The sequence below is a fragment of the Sesamum indicum genome, linkage group LG8, assembly GCF_026168435.1.
Source record: "Sesamum indicum cultivar Baizhima isolate 11 linkage group LG8, ASM2616843v1, whole genome shotgun sequence".
Taxonomy (NCBI): domain Eukaryota; kingdom Viridiplantae; phylum Streptophyta; class Magnoliopsida; order Lamiales; family Pedaliaceae; genus Sesamum; species Sesamum indicum.
In genome coordinates this window covers 6,178,169-6,189,740 of record NC_142664.1, presented here as the reverse complement: position 1 = coordinate 6,189,740, position 11,572 = coordinate 6,178,169, and the positions used below count along the sequence as shown (strand labels likewise).

Below are 11,572 nucleotides of genomic sequence, written 5' to 3'. Positions count from 1 at the left end.
TAGAAAATGTTTCTGAAAATTAATGGTTTTTTAAATAAAATTTCAATTTTTAATTTTTAGAAATATTTTTCATAAATATTTTCTGAAAAAATATTCAGAAAATATTTTCTGAAAAGTTTTTTTTTGGTAATTTTTGGTATTTTTTAAAATTTTTGTAAAATATTTTTTTGTAATTTCTGAAAATAATTTTTTGTAGTTTATGGTATTTTTTAAAAAATTTCTAATTTTTTTTGTATTTTTTAAAATTTATGCATAATTTATGCAATTTAGGTGTAATTATGATATTTATGTGTAGTTTATGCAATTTATGTGTAATATATGCAATTTAACAAATTTATGCAATACATGTGTAATTTATGTAACATATGTTATGCAATTTATGTGTTATTACACAAATTTCGATTATTTGACCAATTTATGCAATATATGATAAATTTATGCAATCTATGCAATTATGTGTTATTACACAAATTTCTTTAATTAATGCAATTTAATAAAATTTTTAGATAACAATAACATTAATAAAGCATTTTCGAACAATTAATGCAATATTAACAATAATACATAAAATAGTGGTGGCCTATTAGCTCAGTTGGTTAGAGCGTCGTGCTAATAACGCGAAGGTCGTAGGTTTGAGACCTGCATGGGCCATTTTTTCTAAATGTCTTGACTTAATAAAATATAAGTTTGGTTTAGTGGTGAGACCACTAATTTGTTAAGGTGAACGTGTGGGTTTGATTCTATTACAGTACATTTATGTTGGAGGAAATTCCTTAGCTTACGGCCACTTCTCCGGCCTTTTATTCATTATTTTATAGGATATGGAACTACTTTTTCACTATAGCACGATCCTTGGCATGATCTTGGTCCACTCATCCAGCAGTTTTCGCAGGGCCCTCGACTTACAAATACTGTGGAGACAGACAAGGTTGCAGTTTTCCTTTTAGATGGGCAATGGTGTTGGCCCTCTATCACTAACACTCACTCCTTACAGCTCTTGCAGTCTCTTCCACCCATCCATGGAGGGGCTGATCGTATCCTTTGGCGGTCAAGAGATACACAACTAACAGTTGCTATGATGATTAGTTCTACGGGGTGAAGGGCCCAAGGTAGACTGGTCTTCACTATTGATGGGTCGCTTCAAAACCCCTAAACATACTTTTGTATTATGGCTGGCGATCCTTGGTAGACTCTCTACTATGGATAAGCCTTGGTTGGCTCATATTAATAGTTCCTGCATACTTTGTTCTGATGGTGCTGATGAGACCCATGATCATCTTTTTTTTCGCTGCACTTATTCACGTGGCTGCTTGACAGTGATTCGACGCACACTTCGATTTGATTGGCCTAACCGAGCTTGGGCTACTGATGTCTTATGGGCTGCTCACAGATGGAGAGGCAAACACGATGTTTCTATGGCCTACTGCACTCTTTTGGCCTCGTGTGTGTACCATATCTGGCGTGACCGCAACATTAGACAATTTGATGGAGTACAGAGATACACGCACTGTGGGTGCGCTGATGGTTCGAGATGTGCAGTAGAGGATTCTTAGTGTAGAATTACCTACTGCTATTAGCACTTGGGCGCTTTATCGTTTATGGCGGATTCCTTGGCCTGTCGAGAAAACCTCTTAGATCAAGCAAGATATATTGTACTATTATAATTTTTTTACTTAATAAAATTTACCTTTACCGAAAAAAAAACCTTTTACATATTAATCAAAATAATTAAAATAAATTACAATAATATTCCCCAACATCATTTTTACATAATAATGTACATAATCACAAAATTAATTTAGGCCAATTTCTCCAATATTAACACTTTTACATATTAATCAAAATAATTAAAATAAATTACAACAATATTCCCAAACATTATTTTTATATAATAAGGTATATAAAAAATAAATTAATTTAGACCAACTTCCCGAATATTAACATTTTTACATATTAACCAAAAAAAATTAAAATAAATTAGAGCAATATTCCCAATATATATTTATATTTTTATATAATAATGTAAATAATCAAAAAATAATTTAGACCAATTTCATAATTTTTTGTCAATAATATATTAATGACATATTAATGTCAATAATTCAAATTTTAGACTAATACTTTTATGTAATTGGTGTAAATAGTGTCTAGTAGTACGCCGCCTCTATAGCATGGTCGAGGGCGTGGCCCGGTACTACCACCAGTACCATCAGATGATTCCCAGGTTGGGGATCCCCTCGACCACCCACACCACCTCATACACCCACACTGTCCTCCACCCCGCAAACTATAGAGGATGATGGTACATCTAGAGCTACATGCACGGCTTTGGATGACGCATTACATCAGTCTGCCACACCGGCAGCTGCTCCACCATCTATCCCCCTACCAACAACACGCCAGTACATCAGCCTCAATGAGGTGAGGTAAGTTGGTTTACCTATTTTTTTTATAATGAATTGTTTTATTTTTAAAAGGCTAAAAGGTTAATGAATTGTTTAATTTGTAATACATTTAAGGTCTGGCCGTGGTTTCATGAGCGCATCAACGTGCGGGGATATTTCCCCCACCCGTGGCCGTGTCTGAGGTTGGTGCCGCCAGAGTACCAGCATTTCTGGTTCGAGAGCATGAAAGTAATTAGTTTTAAATTATTTTTTTATCTAATATGCAATCTAATTGTTTAATTTATTTTATTAATGTTTTGTTTAATCTTATTACTACTGATGACCTACTGGTGGGACTGCAACGACGAATCCATATTTCGGGTCTTGTACATGTGGGCCAGGAAGTGCATCAGGAAGATCTTCTCGGTCGCCCGGTCCAGTCTGGTCAGGCCCCCATGGCTGGCCAACAAGGTTTGGCTCCAACTCTAGGGGTACTAGGCCCATGAAGGCTTCTAGCAGGAGTCCTCAAATAATAAGGCGAATTGGGTGGCGAACCCCACGGCGTCCTCGACTATCTACCGGGGGGGTCTTCCTCAATCGGTATGCACAAAAAAAAGTTGGTAAGTACATATAAATTATTTGTGTGTTAAACAATTATTTATAAATAGTATGCGTTATAATTAATTAACTATTTTTTCCTTATACATGAGACAAAGCTCGGTATGCCGCCCAAATAGATGGAATTATTCGAGCAGTGCTACAAGAAGAAAGAAAACGACCAACGGGCTGAGGGTGGCGGAGGTGGTTGTAAGTCGCTAAATAGTTAATACTCTTTTAATAATTAATTATTAATTTAATAAAGTACTAACAATTTTGTTTGTTTTACATGAGACGTTCTAGAAGATGTTGAAGGATCATCAGCCCCATCCCACGGCTAACGACCTCAGTGCCCCGGCCGAGTCCGAGGCTTGGTGGCAATGATGGAGCAGCAGATGTAGTTGGTTGCAGTTGGGGGCAAGAACAAGGACCGAATATTCGACCTTAGTTATGATGCAATGTCTCCAGCCGCATATTAACATTTGAGATTGATACTTCTGATGTAGCGCTTGAGTGCCAACACTCTATCATCTACATCAGGGCACTGCGGCTACGGTGGTGAGGGCGAGGGAGCAGTCGATTGGGTCGTCTGGGATGGTCTAGCAATCGAGTGGTGGGCATCGGAGCAAAGGCCGAATACTCGGCTCCTTTTTCGGCCACCCGCTACTTACATGTAGACCTGTTGCTCGTCCGGGGCAACAGAGCCTTGAGAGGACAATGGAAGCTCTTCGTTGTTGTTCTGCAGTCTTTGGTGTTCCTCCATCGACTTCAAGAACATCTCCTGTGAATATTTTAAATGATTAGATTAAAAAATAAATAAGATTAAAAGAATAAATTACGTTAATATTTTTAATTACTTACCGCAACCTCCTCCGCTCTTGGGTGGCTCCACTGACCGCCCTCCTTCTTTTTGTACACCTTCTCGAATACCTCAATCGAAGTGACGGGGCATCTCAGTTGTGTCTCCTGTTCAAAAATCAATATAAAAATGATTAGAAATAAAAAAAATTAAATAAAATTACTAATATGATTTGAAATCCCAATGGACGATGACGCCCCGTGGTAGACGGTCGCAGCTGCTTCCGGGTTGGCGGCCTGATTAACCTTATTCTTAGCCGACTGTGTCTGGATTTGTGGGCTTGACCAGAATTCGAGGAGCTGGAGCCAAATCTCCTCGGCCAGCCACAGTGGTCGGGCCAACTGGTGTGCGTTAGCGAACCACTTCTGCAGGAACTTCCCCCCCTGCGACTTGAGAGCTTGAACATCGACTCGTCGTCACAATCCCACCAATACGACATCTAAAAAATTGATAAAAAAAATTATATGAATATTTAATTTTAAAAATATAAGCATTACTTCAAATTAAGTAATATTATTATTACCTTCAATTTTTAGTACCAGAATAGCTGATCTGCAATATGTTGGCCTAGGGATGTAGATAAAGCCCTTTGACTGCAAAATTGATGATCGTGTGAAAATCGCAATCAGACCTAAATAGTTATTAAATATTAAAATTAATTCAAAAATAACAAAAAATTAAATCAATTAACAACAAATATTATACGTACCTCGCATCCCGGAGGCTGATGAAACCCCTCTGGGCCACTGGGGAAGTAGTGGCGCTGGTAGTGGTAGGGGTGGTGCATCCCACGGCCTCGCCTGGGCCTGTGTAGTACTGGCCCCCGCCATTGAATCTGATCCCATTGCCGAAGAATTTGCAGGTATTGACATGGCGTGGGAGACTCCCTCCGAGGATGGGGGTGCCAAAGGTGCATCCGCTGGCTCATCCCAAGGAGGGCTGAGACGGCCACGACCGCGCGTGCGACCCAGGGGTTGTAACACCGATCGTCATTATCAACAATATAAAAAATCCTTAACATTCAAAACACATAATTCTATTTTATTATTGAATAAATTATATTTTTTCATAATTTGCGTAATCATTGCAAGAAGGTCCGAATTTTGCCTACAAATTGCATTTAGGTCCATATTTTTCTGAAAATGCATTAATTTTCCTACATATTGCAATAAGTCCAAATTGCGCCTAAAATTTCATGAAGGTTCATAATTTTCCTAAAAATTTCATTGCAGTACTTCAATTTTCAATAATTTTCCTATTTTCATAAATTACATTAAACTCCTCTAATTTCCTAAAAATTTCATTAAGGTTCATAATTTTCCTGAAAATTGCATTGTAGTCTTTAAATTTCTAATAATTTCATAAAATTCCTATTCTCCTAAAATTACATGAAAATCCTCTAATTTCCTAAAAAAATCATTAAGGTTCATAATTTTCCTAAAATTTCATTGTAGTCCTTAAATTTCTAATAATTTCATAAAATTTCTATTTTCCTAAAATTACATTAAAGTCCTTTTTCTATAAAATTTAGTAAGGTTCAAAATTTCCCTTAAAATTTCATTTTAGTCCTTAAATTTCTAATAATTTCATAAAATTACTATTTCCCTAAAATTACATTAAAGTCCTCTAATTTTCTAAAAATTTCATTAAGTTTCATAATTTCCCTAAAAATTGCAGTTTAGTCCTTAAATTTTTAATAATTTCATAAAATTCCTATATTCCTAAAATTGCATTAAAGTCGTCTAATTTCTCAAAAATATCAGTAAGGTTCATAATTTTTCTAAAAATTGCATTGTAGTCCTTAACTTCTAATAATTTCATAAAATTGCAGAAATTACAGAAATTAAAAAAATTTAGAAAGTACAAAAAATTACTGAAATTTTCTTTAAATTACAGAAATTAAAAAAAATCAGAAATTTTAAAAAAATTCTGAAATTATTTTAAAATTACAGAAATTTCCAAAAAAAAATTCAAAAATACAGAAATTGGGCAAAAATTTTAAAAATTTACATAAGTGCCCAAAAAATTCAGAAATTATTAAATATTTGTGATTTTTTTTAAAATTACAGAAATTTAAAAAATTTAGAAATTACAGAAATTTTCAAGAATTTCTGTAATTTTTTTAAAACTACAGAAATTCCCAAAACAAAATTAAAATAAGTCAAAGAAAAAAAAATACAAAAAAAATGGGGGACTTACCTGGTGGTGGTGGCAGCTGACAGCGATGGTGGGGGCAGGGGGGGGTGGGGCAGGGGCGGTGGTGGGGAATGGGCGGAGAGAAGGAAAGAAAGAGAGAAAAAAAGAGAGAGAGAGAGAGATAGAGAGAGGAGGAAGAAAAACATATCCAAGGCACATATATATATATAATATTTGAACCGTCATGGGCGTTCCAATGAGAGTTACACAATTCAAAATAGTGTTACAAAAATCGTTACAAATTATATAGTATAAGATATTCGTTTAAAATGTTGTTATATAAATCGTTACAATATCATGATACGACATCGTTTTAGTAATTACCGTTACAAACGCCATTACAAAAACCGTTACAATTAATTAATTAATTTTATTGAAACTTTTTTGAAAAAAATATGTCATTTTCAATAATTTAATGTTGTATAAATGTATCATTGTACTGGAATAATATAATTGAAATATATTAATAAAACAAAAAAATTTATTTGACATTCATACATGAACGCATTTTGCAATAAATTTGTATATTCATAAATGTTAGTATTACATTGATCTAACTATCATCTTAGAGTGTTGAACTGCATCGGTTAATCAGATCGTCAAAATTAAGATTCAACCGTCAGATATGGCCACACTTATGAAAGAATCCATTTGGCCAAGTTGTAGCCTTATTGGGTTACGGCCTCTGTAACAATATTTGTAACGACCTTTCACATTCAGAATTCCCACTATTTTTTTAATTTTGATTTCAAAAATATTAATTAGTAACGGCTTTTATAATGGTAATATATAATTTGGGTGTTACAAATACCATTTTTCGCCATTTTTTATGCTTTCATTTGGAACGGCCATTGTAACGGACACTTATATTACTTTGGTCGTTCTAAAGATTAAATTATTTTTTTGCCGGCTCTTGTAACGATTTTTGGAGCTCTTCATGTTCTGTTATTTTTGTAGCGGCCTTTGTTACGACCTCTAATAAAATATCCGTTCCAATTGTCACGATTTTTGTAATACCGTCTTTTTATATATTTTTCCACGCCTTTTACCACTGCCATTGTAACAGCTCTTCATTTTACCTAAAAGCCATTACAAAAAAAAATCGAGCCGTTACAAAAATCACAGCAAATTAGTAATGGCCAATAAATTATAATGATTTTACGCATACCACATATTTGTAACGGCTTTAGTAATGGTTGTGGCTGTTAAAAAATAAATATATTTTTATCACCTCCTCAATGACATCAACACGTCTAATCCATTATAAAATCATTACAATGGCCTGTCCAATTGGAACGACCATACTGCCGTTACAAGAAAGTCATTATAAATCCTGTCCTTTTTTGTAGTGAATAAATTGCACATTTATGCATTAAATTTCGCAAAAAAGTTTAGCAATATGATACAATACACAAGAATTGCATAAATTACACAACTATATAATAAATTGCACAAATAATTACAATATACAATAAATTACACAATAATTGCATAAATTGTACACGAAGCAGAAGCGATTTGTTTACTTTACTTCCGTCCTAGGGTATCATTTCTAATACATCGGTACTATACAATAAATTTCCAAAAATTACCCAAATTACCCAAATATTACAAAAGTATTATAATTTCATAAATATGAAAAAAAATATTATAATTTCAAAAAATTATTTTTAATTTCAGTGTGATATATATTTTTATAATCACAGAAATTATATAAAATAAAGTTTTTAGAAAATTTTTAAAAATCACCAAAAATATACAACAAATTATGAAAAAATTACAGAAAATTATTGATTTTTTTTAAAATATTAAATATTTTTAAAATTACCGAAAAAATGTTACAGTTTTTAAAAATTATGCAAAATTATTAAAATTACAAAAAATTATGAATTTTTTTTAAAATTTCATAAATGTATTAACATGTTAAGAAATTACAAAAAATTGTAAACAATTATAAAAATTACAGAAATTTTTAAAAAATCTCAGAAAAACTTTAAGAATGTTAAGAAATTGAAAATTTTTAATATTGCCGATAATTTTTTTTTTAAATTACATAAATATATTAAATTTTTCATAAAATAAAAAAATTAGAAATTTGCAGAAAATATGAAAAAATTTCTAAAAACTACAGGAATTTTTTATAAATTATAGAAAAAGCTTCAGTAGTGGAAAAAAATACACCAAACAAATTATAGAAATAATGAATGCACAATTTCAGAAATGGGGGGAAAAACTTTCCTAGAGAGATGGTGAACGGGCAGCAATCGGCGGCAAACGGCTAACGGAAGGCGAACAGATATTGGAGAGAGAGAGAGAGAGAGAGAGAGAGAGAGAGAGAGAGAGACGGGAGTGAGGGAAGAAGAGGAAGAAGGGAAAGAAAAAATCTGCTAAGTGTTGTTTATATACTTGAATTTTGGAGCAAGCTTTGGAAAGGTCAAATTAAAAAAAAAAAAAAAAAAAAACGACATTCATAAGCCAGTTCCTAATAATCAAAACGATGTCTTTCCTGTTATATGCATTGTCCAAATTCTTGATTTATTTAGGCACGGATGGTTACTGTGTTTCTAAACCCGTTTCAAACTCCAAAAACCAATGTCGTTTTTGTCGTGAACGATGTCGTATCCGGTAGCTAGTTAGATGACCGGTCCTATTTTTAACAAAATCATTCCTAATATTGTACCAAATTTAGTTTTCCTTTTAAATAAAAAATTAAAGAAAATTCATCCCAGATATGTAAATGATCAGAGAAAAGTAGACCATAAATTAATTAAAACCATTGTATACATAATATTCTTTCAATTAAATTGATAAATATTCAAAAGATCAAGTATATTTGTATATATAAAATTGTTAGTCTTACATAGATGTACGTAGCATCATATCACTTTATACTGGATGGTTTAATCAAATCGTTAAAATTTTAATTAATCTGTCGGATATGATTAAATCGACAACATACTATATTGTGATTTTAAATCAAACCGCTAGATATGTTCACATTTGTAAAATATTGTATGCATTTAAATTTGAAATTAATCAGGGTCCCGGTTGTTGAGATGTCGTAACCGGGAAGTGAACTAGGAATCTGTAGACATATTTAGGAACGGTTTTGAAACTTCTTTAGGACGGTTTTCTTTATATTCATCTTAGGAACAGACAATTATATATTTAGGTACGGTTTTCTCTAAATTCATCTTATGAACGGTCAAATATTTAAAAATCATTCCTATATCTGATTTTTCCTCCACTTTTCATTTGGCGCGAAATTAAATTTTTTTGGAACTAATTTTGGAACAGTTAAAATAAATTGATTGTTCCTATATTTTGAATTTTTCTCCTTTTTTCTGTAGGATATATTGATGTATTTAGTCACTTTTTTTTTTTACCGTTCCTATTTGAAATTTCATATTTTCATGAAGATTAAGGAACAAATACACTTAGCAAAGGTTTTTGTGACCATTCCGAGTAGGAATAGTTCTGGAACGATCTTTTCTATTTATGACTGTTCCTAAATAAAACAAATATTTTTACAAAATATATAATAATCATTAAATTATGCAAGGATTATAGATGTCTGATTACAGAACCGCTGAATTGTCAATCATAATTATTATTTTCTTCAGTCTCTTAATTCTAATCAAAGTTATCTTTGTCACACTCGTCATCAGATTCACAATTCTCCGATCGGGACGTACTTGCTCCTTATTGATTAGTAGCAGAAAGCTCAACAACTAATTGTATAACATTTAGGTCATGCAAGTCATAATTATGGTTGTCTGTCGCAACTTGTGGAGTAGGTATTGTCTCATCCTCTTGAAACGCAACTTTGATCCGTCGAAAGTCATTAATGACTCTTCTGATTTTTGTTTTGCAGACAGTCATCCAGTCCAATTTGTCTCTCTTCATGTTAGGGTACTCCGTGTAGTAGATTTCTACTTCTTGTTGTGCCTGGATGAATGGTTTGTTCTTTTGCTATACTTTTTTGAAGTTTACATCAATGATGTGATAATGAGGATGTAACTTCATACCTCTCACGGGATCGACCTAACGGAATTTAAGCATAAAGATCTGCATATTTGGAATAAGTGGGTAATCTAACTGAATTATCTCTTTGAAAATCCCATAGAAGTCAGAGTCCATATCTGTATATGATGAGCTTTTGACACACACCAAAAAGTTCATAGTAGACTTGCCTATGCTGTGAAGTTCAGTATGAAAATTGTAACAATTTACAAATAGCACGGGAATGTTGCCACCTCAGCTGTAGGACCCCAATAATGCAAATTCAAAAGCTTGTTCTTCGTGAAATTCAATTTGGATTTTACTTGTGTTGAACATATTAGAGAAATCATATATTGACAAATTACAGTTGTAACACAATTTAAAAGGCACAACTTACACAATGTTTGAATCAATACTTGAATTGAGTAGTTACTAGTTCCTAAATAATGCGGTCCTCCGAATGGTGGTGCTCGTAAAGTTCATTCAAAGAGGACATATTCACATACATATCAATACATAGGTTAAAAGTCTAAAATAATAATATGAATAAACTATAGTTGTATCTTTACACTTACTCGTAGTATGGTATGACTACTTCATAGTTGGTCAATATTATATGGCGTTCTGATCCACTGAGCCATCTCTTCTTCGATGCACCACTACCTCAGCCAGAGTAGTTTAAAACAGACCATTGGATACGAGTGCCGTTTATACAGAGGTCGTCATTTTTGCATGGCATGTTCCGTTTGCAAAGAATCTACGCCTCAAAGCAGTGAGAAGTGAATAGATTGATTTTCTTCTACAAGGTAAGCCTCTACAATTGACGCCTCGACATGTGTTTTGTTTTTCATCTTCATTTTCAAGCATCGAGGAAATCTAATAATCAAATATTTCTTAGAAATCTAATGACACTAGAATAACTCGTGTACTAATTACCTCTCAAATGGATACATCCGCCTAAATGGCACAGGCCCTCCAACTCGTGTTTCATATGGCAAGTGAATAATTAGGTGCTTCATTCAGTCGATGAAAGATGGCGGAAAAATTTTCTCAAGGTTGCACAAGATGGTTGCGAAACTATCCAATTCTTGTACCTTATTTACATCGAGTGTCGTCGAACACAAAATTTGGAATAGAAAGTTGACCTGTGTTAATGCATTCCACATAAGCTTAGGAAGCATTTCACGGAAGGCAATCGGGATCAACTTCTGCATGAATACGTGACAATCACGACTCTTTATGCCATGGAGCTTCAACTCCTTCATGTCGACACTGTCGAGTGTCAGTACACCCACATGCCATTCGCACTATCGAGCAGGGGTGGCAACGAGTCGAGCTCGAGCTTGAGCTCGATTTGCAGGAATTCGGCTCAAGCTCGAGCTCGACTCTTACATGATGAGCTCTAGCTCGAGCTTGGTAATTTTTTTTATTTATTTATTATTATTATTAGATTAAATCATGGGATAAAATCACCAAATTTTTATATAAATTTATAAGTAATAAAATAGATTGCGTAATGTATACCCATGTACCA

General features: G+C 33.3%; 1 protein-coding gene and 1 non-coding gene across 2 annotated transcripts; one reads left to right on the top strand and one right to left on the bottom strand.

Annotated features, from left to right (window-relative positions):
* The first annotated feature begins 577 nt into the window (after positions 1-577).
* On the top strand, positions 578-651 carry TRNAI-AAU (transfer RNA isoleucine (anticodon AAU)). Its single transcript has one exon. It is a non-coding gene; the product is annotated as a tRNA-Ile (tRNA).
* Positions 652-3,146: 2,495 nt separating this feature from the next.
* LOC148787146 (uncharacterized) lies at positions 3,147-6,128 on the bottom strand. Its single transcript, XM_088884091.1, has 5 exons — positions 6,040-6,128; positions 4,550-4,853; positions 4,364-4,433; positions 3,843-4,279; positions 3,147-3,762 (listed from the first exon to the last, which is right to left on the bottom strand). Exons 2-4 carry the CDS (start codon positions 4,766-4,768, stop codon positions 4,257-4,259), a joined length of 312 nt encoding a protein of 103 aa, XP_088740217.1. The 5' UTR covers positions 4,769-4,853; positions 6,040-6,128; the 3' UTR covers positions 3,147-3,762; positions 3,843-4,256.
* Between the last annotated feature and the right edge of the window lie 5,444 nt (positions 6,129-11,572).